At 48.0% G+C, this 19,097-nt stretch overlaps 2 protein-coding genes across 4 annotated transcripts; one reads left to right on the top strand and one right to left on the bottom strand.

Annotated features, from left to right (window-relative positions):
• The first annotated feature begins 916 nt into the window (after positions 1-916).
• Positions 917-16,207, top strand: STAT2 (signal transducer and activator of transcription 2). 3 transcript variants are annotated; one of them, XM_022571835.3, is made up of 24 exons: positions 917-1,139; positions 2,884-3,027; positions 3,182-3,335; positions 3,684-3,779; positions 3,955-4,044; positions 4,136-4,211; positions 4,648-4,733; positions 4,897-5,045; positions 8,489-8,647; positions 8,752-8,844; positions 9,060-9,119; positions 9,765-9,785; positions 10,015-10,108; positions 10,259-10,306; positions 10,387-10,470; positions 10,617-10,715; positions 10,819-10,954; positions 11,075-11,127; positions 11,239-11,333; positions 11,936-12,072; positions 12,250-12,432; positions 12,669-12,726; positions 13,540-14,030; positions 14,315-16,207. In XM_022571835.3, exons 2-24 carry the CDS (start codon positions 2,897-2,899, stop codon positions 14,455-14,457), a joined length of 2,736 nt encoding a protein of 911 aa, XP_022427543.1. In that variant the 5' UTR covers positions 917-1,139; positions 2,884-2,896; the 3' UTR covers positions 14,458-16,207. The 3 variants fall into 3 exon arrangements, with proteins under 3 accessions (XP_022427543.1, XP_022427544.1, XP_089777008.1); XM_022571836.3 differs by having other exon boundaries at positions 917-1,156; XM_089920882.1 differs by lacking the exons at positions 2,884-3,027; positions 3,182-3,335.
• Positions 13,617-18,920, bottom strand: IL23A (interleukin 23 subunit alpha). The gene is made up of 4 exons (XM_030763054.2): positions 17,339-18,920; positions 17,021-17,119; positions 15,769-15,915; positions 13,617-15,659 (listed from the first exon to the last, which is right to left on the bottom strand). The coding sequence occupies exons 1-4, from the start codon at positions 17,498-17,500 to the stop codon at positions 15,498-15,500; spliced, it is 570 nt and encodes a 189-aa protein (XP_030618914.2). The 5' UTR covers positions 17,501-18,920; the 3' UTR covers positions 13,617-15,497.
• Positions 18,921-19,097: the final 177 nt, after the last annotated feature.

The following is a 19,097-nucleotide window of genomic DNA, read 5'->3' as shown; positions in this document are numbered from 1 at the left end:
GTGGTATGGAATTCCTTGGCTGTCCAGTGGTTAGGACTCCACTCTTTCACTGCCCAAGGGGCCAGGTTCAATCCCTGGTCGGGGAGCTAAGATCCCCGTAAGCTGCGCAGCAATCAATCAATCAAACAATCAATCAATTATAAAAGAAGGTGGTGGGACTTCCCTGGCGGCCCAGTGGTTAAGAATCCACACTTCCACTGCAGGGGGTGCGGGTTTGATCCCTGGTGGGGAAACTAAGATCCTGCATGCCAGCGCAGTGCAGCCAAAAAAAAAAAAAAAAAGTGGTAAACATGATGGCTAGATCTAATATTCTGACAAGTTGTACGTGTGTGTTCAAAATCCAAATCTCTGATTTTTTTTATCAAGGAGGAAGGCAGTACTGTAAAATGTAGAAATTTTCAAGTTTGTGGTTTGGAATCAGAGGATTTGGCTTTGAATCCAGGCTCCACTTGTTAGAGCTTCAGCGACCATTGACTAGTACTTTCTTTCTCCAAACTCAGTTTTTTAAATTTCTAAAGAATAATGATTTGCAATGGGTTTCGTGGAAATTAAAAACGGTACGGTGTCCTAATGCTTAGCACGGTACCAACAATAAATAGGCTTTTGTTGTTTTTGTTGTTATTACTTAAGCCCTCCCCTTCCTGTCCCAATATGTCGAAGTTCCGCCTCGCTTGTTAGCTCAGCGCCTCCAAGGTCCTGAGCCAGTCTCGGTTCCGCTGCGTAGGTGCGGGTTCTCGGAAATCAGCTGTTTCACTCCTGAGCTCTTCTGTTCATTGGATTCCTCCCTCCGCAGATACGGGGCAGGGCTTACTTGAGCTTTCCTACCAATCGCTGCAGTTAGAGGTGCGGTTTCGGCTCCGCTTGTCCCGCCTCGCGGAGAAGGAGGAGTTGTGGTGGCGCCAATGAACTCACAGCCTGGAGAAGAGGTTGGCTGAATGGCAGCCAGTGTCGGGGCGCCTCTATGGGAATAGCGAGCTCCGGGGTTCAGCCGCTCACTCAAGCCTGTGGCAAGGGAGCGGGTTCGAGAGGCGGGCGGAAGCCGAGGGCGGCGCGGGAGGCCCTGGTGCCAGAGCTCTCTTTGGGGACCGGAAGCCTGGAGCACAGCTACTGGAGGGAGCGGGGGCTGAGACTCTAACCAGGTACCGGCCCTGAGAAGGTGCGTGGGGGTGGGGGTGGAGGCGCGAGTTTCTCTCTGAGAGGGCAGGCAGTCCCTGGGCGGTACGCCCCGCAGGGTTCAGACTCTGTCCCCAGGTTGAAACAGGAGCTGTCGCCTCCTTCATCCTCCTGTCCAACCTAGGTCCCCAACCGTAACGCACCCCGCCCTCCAGAAACGCCCCTGCAACTTCCAAGACCCGAAACCTGGCATTGTTGCATTGGTTCAGTGTCTTGGCCAACGCTTTTACCTTCCGGTCTGTTATTTTTGATTCTTACCAAAAAAAAGAAAGAAAAAAATAGAGTTCTTTTCAGAAAAGCTTATTGAGCACAAAATACGCACCTAAAAGAGTGTTGGATAACTGGAGAAGAAAGGAGTTTACAGCCCTTAACCTCCGTGCTTGCAACCTATTTAAGAAGGCCAGGTTTTTTGGTTTTGTTTTTCGTATTTAAACCTCAGGGTTTACTTGCCGCTTTGCTTTATTAATACCAGCCAATTAGTTCCTTAGGAGCTGGGGCCTCGTCGTTTGTTTTTTAAAAGCAATACAAGTACATAGTGTAAAAAGTCAAGCACTACTAAAGGGTTAAAGTGAAAAGTAGGAGCCCCTGCCCAATTCTTTACTTCCCTTGTTCCTACTTCCCAGAGGTAGAAAGGCAGCTCGTGATTATTTGTACTGGTGGAAAAGAATCTTTCCCACCCCAAGCATTTGATTTGTAATAAAATCATGTGACCTTTTTTTAGACCACAGACGTGGGTGTTAATTCTTTTTTGTTAGGTTCAGGCTGCAAGAAGTTTTGATTTCCTAAACAGACAGATGGCAGTGGGCGGGGAAAGGTAGGGAGAAGGGCTCCACCCAGCCTGCTTGGTGGCAGGCAAGAACAAGTTTTGAGTGCATTTTCTCATGAACTTAATAATCCACATGAAGAATCAGAGATTGACAGAAGTCATAAAAGTGTCACAGTCTTAGGGATTGAATGACCCCTTACACAGTATTTAAATAACTTAAACATCTTGTAGAGAATGGAGCTCCTCCTTCCAACATGGAGAGCAGTTTATCTCCAAGGAGGTTCAGCCTCTGATAAAGCTTTGGGGCCAGCCGGGATAATGCTGAAATAAATACTTAAGACTGAGACTTCCCTGGTGGTCTAGTGGTTAAGACTCCACTCTTCCACTGCAGTGGGTTCAATCCCGGGTGGGGGAACTAAAATCCTGCATGCCCTGTGGCGTGGCCAAAAATAAATAAATAATTTTAAAAACCCTTTTTTTAAATACTTAAGACTGACCTTTAAATGCTCCAGCATAAGTGAATACAAACACAAACAAATAAATTTAAAATAAATTCATTGGGGGAGATAGGTGAAATGAGATTGCGGAAGTATCATACATGTTTGTTGAAGCTGGATGATGGGTACATGGATGATCCTTGTACTACTCACTCTACTTTGTTGTGTGTTTGAAAATTACCATTGAAACAAAAAGGCCTACATATTGGAGCTCTTAAATAGTACTCCCTGGAAGAATATACGCCAAACTGATAATATTGGTTACTTCCGGAGAGGAGGAAAAGGGACCAAGATTGGGAGTGGAGTCAATCTAGACTTTACTTTTTTTCTGTATTTTTTCTTACCTGAATAATTAAACATTTTTTAAAATTTGTAATGATAAACAATCACAAGACTGTGGATGGTTTAGTCCAGCAAAATTTCCAATTGGGAACATGCATCCTTTAGGCTCAGACCCCAAATGGCGCAGTGGGAGATGCTGCAGAATCTTGACAGCCCATTTCAGGATCAGCTGCACCAGCTCTATTCAAATAGCCTCCTGCCGGTGGACATTCGACAGAACTTGTCTGTCTGGATTGAAGATCAGAACTGGTGAGGCCTTCAGGAAGTTGGGGGGATGAGGAAAATGATTTCTTTCTTCTGAGCCCCAGGATCCTGGAGACACCACGGGCAGGAAGGGGTTGGAAGGCCTCAAGATGGTAGCAACCCTGCAGAGATACTAATCCTTGTCCTTCCTGGTCCCTAGGCAGGAAGCTGCACTGGGCAATGATGAGGCCAAGGCTAATATGCTGTTCTTCCACTTCTTGGACCAACTGAACTATGAGTGTAGCCGCTGCAGCCAGGACCCTGAGTGTTTGTTGCTACAGCACAACTTGCGAAAATTCTATCGGGACATTCAGGTACTTGGAGGAGCCAGGAATAACAAAGTAGGAATGGCAGCTGAGTGTAGAGGAGTACGTTTTAGGGTATGGAACATGGAACAGGACCTGGAGGTTCAAAGGACAGGGGAAGATCTGGGGAAAATGGGACAGAGTCTGGACTTGGGAGATCACTGGCAGAGAGAAGGACATAGTCTAGATGACCTATTTGGAAAGAGGCTAGGGTTTGGGGGAGCAGTGGTGAAAAGGGGTAGCGCTTGGGACCCTGAAGAAGGGGAGAATACTGAGGTCACTGGTGGGGAGGGCCTGAGGTGGTAGTTCATTGATGGCAGTTAAGTTAAATCAATCCTTTCTCTTTTCCTACTGCAGGCCTTTCCCCAGGGTGCTACCCAATTGGCTGAGATGATCTTTAATCTCCTTCTGGAAGAAAAAAGAATTCTGACCCAGGCTCAGAGGGCTCAGTTGGTGAGAACAATTTGGTGGTGATGTTGAAAGCTCCTGGAGTAGAGAGGGATCCTGCAAAGGACTCAGCAAATTTGCCTCAGAACAAGATCCCTCCACATCCTGTGGTTTCATTTCAGGCCTGGATTTCAGGGATGAAAGGTCAGAGTTGAAATGTGCTCAGAGCCTCTTATTTCAGGAGCAAGGAGAACCAGCCCTTGCAGCACCTGGGGAGAGCCAGCAGCATGAGATTGAATCCCGGATCCTGGAATTAAAGGCTATGATGGAGGTTGGTAGATGTGGCAAGAGCCAGGGTGGGCAGGACTCAGCCTGCCTCCTCTCACAGAAGCAGCCTCATCAGGGTCTCATCTCCTCTGCAGAAGCTGGTGAAATCCATCAGCCAACTGAAAGACCAGCAGGATGTCTTCTGCTTCCGATATAAGATCCAGACCTCAGGTAGAAAGCACATTGAGGGGTGGGAGAAAGATGCCTACTGGGAGGCCAAGGGTAGAATAGAGCAGAAGGGGAAAGCCCCAGTAAGCAATAATCACCTTTGGCTGCATCTTGCTGGTTACAGTCCTGCTGCCATTGCAAAGCTGGAGGTGCCAGGGTATGTTGTAGAGGTCAGGCTGGAGGTGTGGCTGAGGGACAGCTAGTGAATGTTGGAGGGGATGCTTGGGAAACTGCCTTAGCAGACTGAGTGGGCTTCTGGTTCTAGCAAGACCATTCAGAATTTGCATGAGGGCCCAGAGGTGCCTGTGCTTTGGTTGGTTCCCCTTCTTCTCCCTTCAGAACTCCCCACTCCTGACTCTGGCTGAGGTCTGGGCTGGGAAGGAGAAGGGGAGGAGCCCTAGGTCTGAGCATTTGTCTCACTCCTGCTCCTGCTGTCCAGCAAGGACACCCTCTTTGGACCCCCATCAGACCAGACAGCAGGACATTCTGCAGGAAACGCTCAATGAACTGGACAGAAGGAGAAAGGTGGGTGGCAGAGGACAGAGGGAGTGGGCAGCAGGGAACTGGGGAAAATGAGGCATCGGGAGCCCTGGCCTCCTAGCCTTGGCTTCTTTGTCTCTTCATCCCTGGTTGAATGGTGGAGGGTGATGGTGAGAGGCTCTCAGCACTCACTTTATGTCTTTCATAGGAGGTGCTAGATGCCTCCAAAGCACTGCTAGGCCGATTAACTACCCTAATTGAGCTACTGCTGCCCAAGTTGGAGGAGTGGAAAGTTCAGCAGCAGAAAGCCTGCATTGGAGGTCCCCCGGATGGAGGGTTGGAGCAGTTGGAGAAGTGGTGAGAGGCACCTCCCCACCCTCGTGCTCACCTGGCCCTAGTCCTAACTACCCCCTGTGCTTTGTAGGTTATAATGCCCTGTATATGACAAGAGATATTGCCCTCCTTAATCTCTGCTCCCCAGAATGATCCCAGCTCCCTTGTCTGACTGCAGCTATGCTCTGCTCTTCATTCTCACCACTCAGGGAGCCCAGAGCCCAATATTTGCTTTGGGGAAAGTAATGAATTGATCCACAATCCGATATCTCCTTCCTGCTTAATCACCCGAGAAATATTGTTTTACCTTTTTTTTAGTGCAGTGAATATAATGCCAAAAAAAAAAAAATTACCAGTTACCTTAATATCCGGATGTAGCTACTATAATATTATTAAACAAAAATTGGATCATACTGTTCATACTATTTTGAGACCTGTGGGTTTGTTTGTTTTTTTTAACTTAGCAGTATATCATATTTACCCATGCCCATGATACTTTTATTTTTTGCATCTTTTGGCCATGCCACACAGCATATGGGATGTGGGATCGTTCCCCAACTAGGGATCAAACCCGCACCCCCTACAGTGGAAGGGTGGAGTCTTAAGCACTGGACCATCATGGAAGTCCCTACGCATGATACTTTTTTTTTTTCTTTTTTTGGCTGTATTGGGTCTTCGTTGCTGTGCGCAGGCTTTCTCTAGTTGCGGTGAGCGGAGGCTACTCTTCATTGCGGTGCACAGGCTTCTCATTGCGGTGGCTTCTCTTGTTGCGGAGCACGGGCTCTAGGCGCGCGGGCTTCAGTAGTTGTGGCACGTGGGCTCAGTAGTTGTGGCTCTTGGGCTCTAGAACGCAGGCTCAGTAGTTGTGGCGCACAGGCTTGGTTGCTCCGCGACATGTGGGATCTTCCCGGACCAGGGCTTGAACCTGTGTCCCCTGCATTGGCAGGCGGATTCTTAACCACTGCGGCACCAGGGAAGCCCTAAACAAATTTCTTTATTTGTTTTCCAGTAAACTCCTTATTTTATATTAATTTTATTGTGATGTAGAAAAAAATAACTAATGTGTCCTTCAACATATTTGAAAAATACCTATTATTTAGATATTTTGTCATGAGAAAATTTATTATAATTTAAACTATTAAAAATATACCATGGGGGGGCACCTGTGGAATGAACTGGGAGACTGGGATTGACATATATACACTATTGATACTATGTATAAAATAGATAACTAATGAGAACCTACTGTATAGAACAGGGAACTCTACTCAGTGCTCTGTGGTGACCTAAATGGAAAGGAAATCCAAAAAAGAGGGAATATATGTATACATGTAGCTGATTCACTTTGCTGTACAGCAGAAAGTAACACAAAATTGTAAAGCAACTATTCTCCAATAAAATTTAATATAAAAAATAAAAATATACCACTGTTCAGATAAATTGAAAACAATTATATAGGGCTTAGGGTACAGGATAAGTATTTACATTACAGTTGCACATGTATTCATCATTTTGTACAGGGGTTGGCAAATTATGGCCTGTGAGTGATTTCTCGCTATTTTAAACAGTGCTGCAGTAAATAACCTCATAGCTCCATCTTTATTTACATCTCCAATTATTTCTATAATGTAAGTTATCAGAAGTGATATTCCTGGGTTAAAGTATATATTGGATTGGCCAAAAAGTTCGCTCGGTTAGTGAATGCATTGTTCGATAAAATTCTTGGTGAAAATGAAAAATGTGTTTTTTGTTTTTACTTAAAACTGAACGAACTTTTTGGCCAACCCAATACCTTTTCTTGGTGGTGGTGCTGTTACTGTGTTGTTCTTTTGTTTCATTGTTTTTAATACAAAGAGCTGTATTTCTTTTTCTGATTGTAAATATAAAATATACTAATTGGAAAAATTTCAGAAAACTTAAGAGAAAAAAAGTAAAAATTACCCATGTGCATAATCTGATCATTCAGAGGTAACCACTGTTAATGCTTTTTTAAAAAAATTTTTTGATGTGGACCATTTTTAAAGTCTTTATTGAATTTGTTACAATATTGCTTCTGTTTTATGTTTTGGTTTTTTGGCCGTGAGGCATGTGGGATCTTAGCTCCCCGACCAGGGATCGAACCCACACCCCCTGCATTGGAAGGTGAAGTCTTAACCATTGGACCACCAGGGAAGTCCCCTGTTAATGCTTTTGAATACATTTTTCCAGATTTTCCCTGTGCATATTCACAAATATACATCTATTTTAAACAGAACTCAGATTATATCATATATATACTATCTTGTAATTTTTATAATTTAATGTTTTTGAAAATTTTTTCTTGTTAAAAATTTGTGTCTATATCATTATTTTTAATGGTTGCATAGTATTCCATGATGTCAATATGCCATAATTTATATACCCAATACCAATTGTTTCTAATTTTTCTATTACAGAAAACAAAGCTATGAACTGTGAACATCTGTCTTTGTCCATTTGTTTGTCTGATTATTTCCTTAGGATATATCTTAGAAATGGAATACTGCAAAATGTATATACATTTTTTGAAGCTTTTTATTTTTTATATATTTTTTGGCCACACCACGCAGCATGTGGGATCTTAGTTCCCTGACTAGGGATTGAACCCGCGCCCCTTGCATTGGAAGTGTGGAGTCTTAACCACTGGACCACCAGGGAAGTACCCTGAAGCTTTTTAAAAAAATAGTTCCAAACTGCTATCCCAATCTGTTTGTTCTTATGTAGTGGATAATTGTTTTCCTGTTACCATATTGCCTATTATTATTATTTCTTATTATATAGACAGTAAAACACGTACAACTTCATCCCTTACTAGTTTTATGACCTTGAGCAAGTCACTTTAATCTTTCTGTGCCTCAGCTTTACCATCTGTAAAATAGGGATAATAATAGTACCTACCTCATAGGGTTGTTGTAAGAATTAACCCTATGCATGAAGATGTGTGAAGCACTTAGAATAAAAAGTACATATCAGGGCTTCCCTGGTGGCGCAGTGGTTGAGCATCCTCCTGCCGCCTGCCGATGCAGGGGACACGGGTTCGTGCCCCGGTCTGGGAGGATCCCACATGCTGTGGAGCGGCTGGGCCCGTGAGCCATGGCCGCTGAGCCTGCGCGTCCGGAGCCTGTGCTCTGCAACGGGAGAGGCCACAACAGTGAGAGGCCTGGGTATCGCAAAAAAAAAAAAAAAAAAAAAAAGTACATATCAAGCATCATGTGAAAGTTAGCTTTATTATGTTAATAAATCTTTTATCAATTTTATATGTGAAAGCGGCTTTGATATTCATTCCTTAGGTTATGAACAAAGTTGAAACATCTTTCACATGCTTCCTGGATTATTTTTTGTCCCAATCAGTTTCTGACTTTCCACAGAGTTAAAGGGGAGCTCTTGGAGCCTGTTTGGGGATTCCAGGAAACTGATGGATTCTTTCTCCCTTGGATTCTGTCACCCAGGTTCACAGCTGGAGCAAAGCTGTTGTTTCATCTGCGGCAGCTGCTGAAGGAGCTAAAGGGATTGAGTCACATGGTCACCTATCAGGGGGACCCTCTGATCGAAGGGGTGGATCTGCGGAAGGCCCAGGTCACAGAGCTGCTACTTCGCCTGCTCCACAGGTCTAGAGGCCAGGGAGGGACCTCGAGGGAGGCAAGAGGGAAGGGACAAGGGGAGCCATTCTTACAGATACTGACCTCTATATATTCTCTCCACATCTCCCCAGAGCCTTTGTAGTAGAAACCCAGCCCTGCATGCCCCAAACTCCCCATCGACCCCTCATCCTCAAGACTGGGAGCAAGTTCACCGTCCGAACAAGGTTGGCATTTCAGAACTCATTCCTACTTCCTTTTACCAGCCCTGGCACTGATGCTTTCTGGTTTTACAAATCTTCCCACTCTTGGCTGTTTCTTCTCTCTTTTCCCCTCAATCTCCTTACCTCTTCTAATCTCTTCCCTTGTTTTTTTCAAACATCTGGTCTATCCAGGAGATTGAAGTTGACCACTTTCCCCCATCTCCCTCCCTCCCTTGCAGGCTGCTGGTGAGACTCCAGGAAGGCAATGAGTCACTGACTGCAGAAGTCTCCATTGACAGGTAAGTTGGGGCAGGTGAAGGGTGGGACCAAGGGGTGGCCAGGAAGTGGGGTGGTGGGGTGGAGGAGGCACCTACTCTTTACAACAGGGCCCTGGGGCTGTGTTCTTTTCCCTTCCATCCCTACGTCATAGAAATAGCTCATCTCTTTTGTTGAGTGCTTACTATGTGACATGTAGCTTGTCAAGTACCCAATTTAAAGTTGTCACAGGGGGCTTCCCTGGTGGCACAGTGGTTGAGAGTCCGCCTGCCGATGCAGGGGACACGGGTTCGTGCCCCGGTCCGGGAAGATCCCACATGCCATGGAGCGGCTGGGCCCGTGAGCCGTGGCCGCTGAGCCTGCGCGTCTGGAGCCTGTGCTCCGCAACGGGAGAGGCCACAACAGTGAGAGGCCCGCGTACTGCAAAAAATAATAATAATAATAAAAATAAATAAAATAAAATTGTCACAGGAACCCCATGAGTTAGGTATTATCAATGCACTATTCAAATGAGGAAACAAGTTCAGATAACTTATGTCTCTAGTGCAAGGCCCCATAGCTGGTGAGCTGCAGATTTGGGTTTGAACCCGGGTCTGTCTGATTCCACAGACCAAACTCCTAACTTCTACACTATTTTGCTTCCCAGTGATTTTTTTTTTTCTTTACAGAAATCCTCCTGAATCACAAGGGTAGGTGCCTGACAAGGACACTGCAAACTTTTGTGCACTGCATGACCTGTACCATCACATGTGGCAGCCCTGATGGGGACACAAACAAGGAGGAGGTTGATTTGGGTGGTGTATGGACAGAGGGAGAAGGGGAGGTCTGAAGTGAAGTGGAACTTTTGTTATTTTCCTGCTGAGTTTTTAGAATAACTCTGCTCCTGACCTGCATATATCTTCTTCCTCCTTGGAATAGCTTCCGGAAGTTCAACATTCTGACCTCAAACCAGAAAACTTTGACTCCTGAGAAAGGGCAGAGTCAGGGCTTAATTTGGGACTTCGGCTACCTGGTAAGAAGGGATGGTATCTTAAGGTTGTAGTCCAATCGAACAAGCTGGAGGAAGTTCCCAGGCCTTGGGAAGTCCTGAGGGCAAAGCAGGGGTTCCAGGGACCCTGGGGTCCTTGCTCTGGCATTCTCTCTCCCTCCCCTCAATTCACAGACACTGATGGAGCAGCGTTCAGGTAGTTCAGGAAAGGGCAGCAATAAGGTGAGGCCTGGACAGGGGGTTGGGGGGCAGGAGGAACTTAACAAAAGGCACGCTGATCACTTTGTCTTCTGCTGTCCCAGGGGCTGCTAGCCGTGACAGAGGAACTGCACATTATCAGCTTCACAGTCAGATACACCTACCAGGGTCTGAAGCAGGAACTGAAAGTGAGTGAAAATGGAGTGCGTTTGGGGGAAGACCTAAGGAGGGGTTAAGCAGAAGCCTCTCAGGGTGGAATATTGTCTGGCCCTTACCAGATGTCTGCAGCTGGAAACATCACATCCCTCTTCTGTGATTTCTGTCTCCTCCCCAGACAGACACCCTTCCTGTGGTGATTATTTCTAACATGAACCAACTCTCAATCGCCTGGGCCTCGGTTCTCTGGTTCAATCTGCTCAGCTCAGACCCCCAGGTAGGCGGTGGGGGCCAACAGGTGAAGGGTGGCAAGGAGGGGCGTGGAAGCTTGGTGTGAGGGCACTACTTCTGAGCCACCCGGTCCCTTCCTACCTCTGCAGAATCAGCAGTTCTTCTCCAGCCCCGCCAAGGCCCCCTGGGACTTGCTGGGCCCTGCTCTCAGTTGGCAGTTCTCCTCCTACGTTGGCCGAGGCCTCGACTCAGACCAGCTTGGCATGCTGCGGGACAAGCTGTTTGGTACAGACCTTCTTTTCTCTCAGCATTTCCCCAGCCTTTGTCTGCCCGCACCCTCCATCCTTTCTGTCCCAGGACCCTTGGCCCTGCCTTCTGTCATCTGAACTGTCTGTCTGCCCACAGGGCAGAACTCCAAGACTGAGGGTGCCTTGTTGTCCTGGGTCAATTTCATTAAGGTAACTCTCTGCGTCCTGTGCAGCTTGACCTCGGCCCCCATCCAATTACTAGTCCTTCCCCACACCCAGGGCAGTTCCACATCTCTTCCTGCCTTTCCATTCCTCCTTCAGCGAGAGAGCCCCCCTGGCAAGCTACCATTCTGGACATGGCTCGACAAAATTCTGGACCTGGTACATGACCACCTGAAGGATCTCTGGAACGATGGGTAAGGCCTTGGTCAGCCTCCCTTTCTTCCCTGCCGCCTTTCTCTGCTTGAGAGTGGACTCTCTGCTCCCTCATGTGGCAAATAGGGGGAGAGAGCAGAACCCGGTGCCAGGTCATACCCCCTCAACGTTTGCAGTAATAGTCTCCTAGCCCGTATTTGTCTAGCATCCACTGTGTTCCAGAGCCTGCGGGGTGCTTTTTATGAATTCTCTCACGTAATCCTTATAACCTTGCTGGGCGATGGGTGTTGCCACCCTCAAGGGAGGAAATGAAAGCTCAGAGAGGTTAAAGGACTTACACCAGGGGCAGAGTTGAGATTCAAACCGATGCCTGACCTCACGCCTATGCTCTTTCCACCACACTGCCTGCCCATTTGTGTAGCACTTTGCCTTTTACAAGGTGCTTTTCATCTGTGTGACCTCACCGCAGCTTCACACCTCTTCCAACCCTGGGAGGTGGATATTGTCAGTAAAGTGAAATGACTTGGCCAACATGGAACAGTTTGTAACAAGGTGGCAGAGCCAGGGCCCAGACCTGGCAGTCTGTCCCTCTACAAGGGGAGCAGGAGGCAGGAGGGCCTCACAGCTGCTCTCTGTGCTGCAGACACATCATGGGCTTTGTAAGCCGGAGCCAGGAGCGCCGGCTGCTGAAGAAGACCATCTCTGGCACCTTTCTGCTGCGCTTCAGTGAAACATTGGAAGGGGGCATTACCTGCTCCTGGGTGGAACACCAAGATGATGGTCAGCTGCCCTGCCCTCCTGTTTCCACAGCCTCTCTTGCTGCCCCTCTGCCTGCCCTTGGCTTCCCTGGCTCTGTCCTGAATCCCTCAGCAGATTTGTGGTTGGGCAGCCAGGGTGGGGAGCTCCCAGGCCCAGCCTCTTCCCTCAAGCCTGCCTGTTCCTGCATCCACTCTCCAGATAAGGTGCTCATCTACTCTGTGCAGCCCTTCACCAAGGAGGTGCTGCAGTCACTCCCGCTGGCCAAAATCATCAGCCAGTACCAGCTGCTCACTGAGGAGAACATACCTGAGAACCCACTGTGCTTCCTCTACCCACGAATCCCCCGGGATGAGGCTTTTGGGTGCTATTCCCAGGAGAAAGGTGAGAAGCATTGATACACTTCACTGGTAGAGTGCAAGGATCCACAGGCATCCACAAATCCAACTCTTTCCTTTCAGCGTGGGAAAACTGATATCCAGAGAAGTTAAGGGCTTTGTCTGTGGGACACTGCTAGTTAGTAGGGGGACATGACTGTCAGGACCACCTGCACTAGGGGACCCTGGGGCTATGTGTCCAATCTCCTGACCTCCCCTGCCTCCTGTGTCTGTCCCCCATAGTTAATCTCCAGGAACGGAAGAAATACCTGAAACATAAGCTCATTGTGGTCTCTAACAGGTGAGATGTGAACTCTTTGCCCATCTTCCCTAACTCTTTTTGGCTGATATAGTGACCCAAACCTGCCCAATGCCGGTCTCTCCAGCCTTCTTTCCTACTGACCCACACTCCCTAGCCTTCTAGGTTTGTTTCCTGCTCTTTTAGTCTCTCTCCTCTCTCTTTTCCTGCTGCCATCCTTAGGTTGTCTCCACAGGGGTTCCCTGATAATAATAGTCATAATCATTGATGTTAATGGACATCTACTTAATGCCAAGCATGGTACTAGATTTTTTTAGAACATTTTTAAAATTTAATCCTTATGAGAACCCATTTGAGCCAGTAATGAATGATAACAGCCACATTTAATGAAAGTTTATTATGTTCCAGGCACTGGGCTAAATGCTTTGTGTTCATTTTCTCATTTATTGAATCTTCATAATTGTCCTATGAGGCAGAAGATACTGTTATTAGTGTTTTCAGCTGAGGAACCTGAGGTTTAGCGTGGTGAAGTGGCATGCCTAAGATACATGGCTAATCAGTGATCCAGGTCTGTCAAATTCCAAAGCCGTGCTTTTAACCATCTTACTGCCTCTCAAGTATTATGAGGTATTGTTGTTCCCTTTTTACAGATGATAAATCTGAGGCTCAGAGAGGTTAGGTCACTTTGCCTAAGGTCACCCAACTAGTAAATGATAGGATTTAAACCTCTGGTTAACCTTAAGCCCTCTGCTCTATTGCCTTTTAGACTAGAGAGATAGCCTCTGCTTTCTCTACCATTCCCCACTTTACCTAAACGACTGATCCCTGCTCCTTTGTCTGTATTGGGGTATCCAGACAGGTGGATGAGCTGCAACAACTGCCGGAGCTTAAGCTAGAGCCAGAACTGGAGTCATTCGAGCTGGATCTGGGGCTGGCACCAGGGCCAGAGCCAGGGCCGGGCCTGGACTTAGAGCCACTGCTGGAGGCAGGGCTGGATTTGGGGCCAGCACTGGAGTCCACTCTGGAGCCCACTCTGGAGCCCGTGATGGAGTCTACTCTGGAGCCCGTGCTGGAGTCCACTCTGGAGCCTGTGCTGGAGTCCACTCTGGAGTCTGTGCTGGAGTCCACTCTGGAGCCTGTGCTGGAGTCCACTCTGGAGCCCACACTGGAGTCCACTCTGGAGCCCGTGCTGGAGCCCACACTAGGCGAGGTGTCACAGAGAGTCCCAGAGCCAGACCTGGGACCAGGACTGAAGCTGGAGCCTATTCCAGAGCCTATTTCACAGCCACTGCCAGAGCCGGATTTGCCCCATGATCTGAGACACTTGAACACTGAGGACATGGAAAGTAAGTGATGAGATGGGGCTAGGGAAGAGGGGACACATTCCCTTTCCCAACTCCCCTCCCTCACCCACTACAGAAAAAGACAGTTCTGAGCTCCTCATTGGAGAAAGGCTTATATCCCTGTGATTCCTTTTATTAGGAAATACACACACGCCTCCCCCGCCCCACCTAAGTGACCCCCTCAGGCCCTGTCTAGGCCTCTGCTGCCATCCTCTCTCACTTTCCCTGCTGCTTTGGGAACTCCTTGCCTAAGATCAGGGCCTGACTTCTTTCTCTGGACTATCTAGTCTTCAGAAACAGCATGAAGATTGAAGAAATCATGCCAAATGGTGACCCACTGTTGGCTGGCCAGAACACCATGGATGAAGCTTACGTCTTCCCTCGCAGCCATTTCTACACAGATGGGCCCTTGATTCCTTCTGACTACTAGAAACTACATTTTCTCTGTTCTTTCCATATATTTTGCCCCTCCTACCTCTCACATCATGATGTTGCTCTCCAAGGATGGGAAATCAGGCATGTGCTCCTTCTAAACTGGGTTAACCGTGGGATTTGGAGTGAGAGGTAGAAGCACAATACGGGTAAGGAACAGTCACCAATGAATCAGAACAGATGTTACCCATAGCTCCAGCTAGGAGCCTGGAGGCTGCCTGCTGTGCTGGGAGGTATAGGAATTTGAGAGCAGGCCAGAACAGTTAGGAGGTACTTGGAGGGCTCAGGGCAGTGGCTTCTTTCCAATATGGAAGGCTTTCAACATTTTAGTAGCTGATAAGACTAACCTGGTGCCTACTTCATCTTCCTGGAGTGCCCTTTCTGCTCAAAACGGCTCTGACTTCTGATCCTGCAGTGATTCAGAACTCCTGTCTTTGGCCAAATACAGTCTCGGCCAGGAAAGCAGGGAAGGAAGCCCTGGGTCAGGGAGCAAAAGAGGGCCACACTTAGGACCCCCACTTCCTAATCACAGTCCCTTGTAATCTCATTCAGCTTGCTTAGCCATGTACGGATTAAGGCCAAAAAGATCACAGTTACTCTATATACCAAGGGGTCATGAGGAAAGATCCCTCTCCACCATAGCCCTGCAGAGTAGAAGGATGCATTTTGTAGTCCTTTGGCCCTGTTTTTACGTTCTGTTTCTTTTTACTAACAAGCCTAGAAATTAGACTTAGATATCCACATAAATAAGTCTTTATTGAAAAAAGTGCATAATTCAGTATAAATATAATAAATAATCCTCCTCCCCAAACTGCTGCCACGACGATAAATAATCCCAAAATTTCCCTTCCCGTGTAATAAATATCCAACCTGTTCTAGGTCAGCATCATAAGTCAGTTTTGGTAATTTTTCAACAGAGCAAGTCCTGTTAAAATGAATGGACTGATTAACTTGTTGGCTCACAGGTGTCTAGGCTGATAAATTCATCTTAGCATTGCTGAGCCGTGGAGGTCTGGGTGCCATCCTTAAGCTGCTGGCTTAGGGGCTCAGAGTTGCTGCTCCATGGGCAAAGACCCTGGCAGCTACAGCCACAAAGGCCTGGAGGCTGCGAAGGATCTTGAGGCGGAGAAGGAGGCGCTGCCACGGCTGGCTGGGACTGGGACTTGGAGTCTGCTCAATCTCCCAGTGGTGACCCTCGGGCTGAAAGGACACAGGACACAATCAGAGAGGACTCTAGATCCTTCACTCTCCCGCCAGGCCCTGTCTCTGACACCTGCAAGCCCCACTTCTCCAGGCCCCTAGTTCATACCTGCAAGAGTTCCCTGAGGCCCAGTAGGGAGGCATGAAGCTGGCCCACAGGGCCATCGAGGACTAGAGAAGGCTCCCCTGTGAAAATATCTGAGCCCAGCAGCTTCTCGTAAAAAACCAAGCCTTGGTGGATCCTTTGCAAGCAGGACTGGGGAGAAAAGAAAGCAGTGAAAGAAAACAGATACAGGGACTTCCCTGGTGGTCCAGTGGTTAAGACTCCGTGCTTCCACTGTAGGGGGCATGGGTTTGATCCCGGGTTGGGGAACTAAGATCCCGCATGCCACTCAGTGCAGCCAAAAAGAACACCAAAAACAAAAAAAGAGGGAGAGGAAGAAAGAAAAAGAAAAAAGGAAGGAAGGAAAGAAAAAAAGGGGAAAGCAAAGAGTGAGAAGAAGGAAGGAAGGAAAGAAAAGAGAAAGTAAAGGAAAAGAAAAAGAAAAGACAGATACCTTCTAATTACTCCACCAAAGACCCATCTGATACTTGCCATTCTTAGAAACGGCTGTGATACGAATGTTTGTGTCCCCAGAAAATTCATATTTTGATATCCTGATCCCCGTGTGACTGTATTAGGAAGTGGGACCCTTGGGAGGTTATTAGGTCATGAGGATGGAGCCCTCAAGAATGGGATTATTGCTCTTATAAAGGAGACCCACAGAACTCCTTAATCAATTCCACAATGTGAGGAGACAAGAAGTCTGCAACCTGAAGAGGGACCTCACTCAACCATGCTGGCACCTTAATCTCGGACTTCCAGCCTCCAGAACTGTGAGAAATAAATGTCTGTTGTGGGCTTCCTTGGTGGCACAGTGGTTAAGAATCTGCCTGCCAATAGCAGGGGACACGGGTTCAAGCCCTGGTCCAGGAGGATCCCACGTGCCGCGGAGCAGCTAAGCCCGTGTGCCACGACTACTGAAGCCCACGCGCCTAGAGCCCATACTCCGCAGCAAGAGAAGCCACTGCAATAGAGCCCTCACACTGCAACGAAGAGTAGCCCCCGCTCACCGCAACTAGAGAAAGCCCACACGCAGCCACAAAGACCCAACGCAGCCAAAAATAAATAAAAAATTTAAAAATAAATTTATTTTTTAAAATAAAAAGTAAATGTCTGTTGTTTATAAACCACTGAGTCTATGGTTTGCTGTTATAGCAGGCTGAATGGACAAGGACAGATACAGCTTTGACTAATTCACCATGGTGTCCAGCTCTGTCCCCAGTCCCCTCTTCCTTGCAGCCCAGCCTCATCTTAGTACCTGACTGTTGTCCCTGAGTCCCTGTGGATCACAGCCATCCTCACACTGTATATGGGGGACAGGGTTTGTAGTCTCATCATCTTCTTCTCTTGGTAGGTCCTGGAATGGAGGAGGGGTGGGAAGAGTAAAGAAAGAAGTGCTTTCAAACCCCACCTGGGTCCTCAGGCTGTGACTCTCCCTGGAACCCCACTCCCCTGTCCTCTCTTACCCTCTGATGGCTTTCAACCCTCCAGCTTCCACCCTAGGCCACAGAGTCTTCCACTGCAGCCTTGGAGGGCTTGGATAGGCTCCTGTTTGGTCCCAGAGGCTGCCACTCACCACATGTCCCATTGGTTGATGTGCACTCCAGGCCAGCATGCAGAGCTGCTGTGAGAGCTGCTGGCCCCGAACCCAAGCAGGGCTGCTGCCCTCAGGCGCAGCCCGGCCCCGAGCAATCCAGGGCAGCAGCAGCAGCAGCAGCACAGCTCTGCTCCCCAGCATCTCGTTGCCTGGTTCTCAGATCTGGCTGGCTCTGTGCCTTGCAGTCCCTGTGGAATCTCTGTCCACTTCCCCTTGCTCTGAGCCTGATTCTCTTTGTCCTGTGCGTCTCTGGTTTGGTTCCCTCTGTCGTTCACCAAGTTTCTGAGCTGCTTTCTGTAGATTTTCTCCCCTTGTCTCTGAGTCTCTTTTTAAGCTCCCTGCATTGTAAGACCCGCCCTTTATACTAGCAGGTGACTCACAGCAGGTGGGATTCCCCTCCCTGCATCATCTCCCTCCGTGGGGAGCCCAGGTAAGTAGCCTCAGTTCCAGGGGAAATGAGTCGTGTGGTTGCCGTGACTGGAGGCCTGGGATGGGACTTAACGTGTAATGCTCTCCAGGAATCAAAGAGGCTGTAGAAGGGGGTGGAGTGAGTGGGACTAACGAATATTTAAATGAATCTAGTCTCAAGTTCCTTCCTGCTTAACCTTTCCCTCATCTTTTTGCCTCTCTAAGCTATATCTTCCCTCCCTTCAAACCTAATTTCCTCACCCCTGCCTGCCTGAGTAAAAATCAAAACAGAAGCATTCATTTATCTCCCAATAGGATGGCAAGCTCAGTTTGGAATGAAGTTTGGTTCCCACCTGATGCCCTCAATCTAAGAATAAGGGGGCTTCTTAGTCTCTGTTGAGAACGGTTATTTTCACTGGGAGACAATGGACATGAAGGCACTTTGTGAACTGGGAAACCACATAAGCTCGGTATAAGGTATTATTGCTCCCTCACTTCAGGCCTCACTCTGGAGGCTAGGAGGGCTGTTGGAAGGAAAGAGCTGTTGCTAAGAACCATCCGATTCCTCAACCTTAGTGGCCTAAGTTTCTTGGGCACTGTGGGATTCAGGTGATTTGGGGGTGGGGGGCACCAGTGTAAGCAAGGGCTAGAAATCCAACTGAGATATTCCAGCACCCAGCCCTTCACCGTGGCTAGAAAGTCCAGGGTTCTGGCTAGTTGAAGGTGCACAGTGTCAATGACCCTGGCTGGTCCTTCAGCCTGTTGCATCCATGGGTAAAATCCGCTGACACTGATTTCATCACCATCCCTGATGCAACATTCAGTGAAACAGCTGAGACTGTGAAGCTGGGCGTGGGAGTGGAAGGTGGTCCAAATCTGGGACTGCCCCAACCCCAGTGGAGGGTCCCAGGACAATCTGGACGTCAGAATGAGGCCATGGATGACCACACAGATGGCTCCCAAAGGCTTTCCAAGAGGTTGACCCTTTTTCTCTGAGAAACACCCTCAATAGAGGTCTCCCTTCTCATAGGACTATTCAAAACTGCCCAATGAAACCTCTGATTCGAATATGACTCTGCGGTAAATCCACCCTTTGGATAAAACATTTGCAGCATCAGAGAGGTTACCTCAGTTTGAGTGAGAAACGGTTTGCCTCTCGTTACACTGGTGAATACAAATGAAATAAGGAAATTGGGGGTGGGGGTGGGGGTAGGGGAGCTCACCTCACTTTTGTATAAAGTCTCCCATGCTTTTCCCGCCTCTGGTTCCCATTCTGGGAGCCCTTTAGGATAGGAGATGGAAGGTGAAAGGCAGGAGGAGGAAGTGGAAC

The sequence above is a fragment of the Delphinapterus leucas genome, chromosome 11, assembly GCF_059928025.1.
Source record: "Delphinapterus leucas isolate spDelLeu-1000000601 "Yukka" chromosome 11, BTC_Dleu_Yukka2, whole genome shotgun sequence".
Lineage (NCBI taxonomy): Eukaryota > Metazoa > Chordata > Mammalia > Artiodactyla > Monodontidae > Delphinapterus > Delphinapterus leucas.
This window is presented reverse-complemented; position numbering and strand designations above follow the sequence as displayed.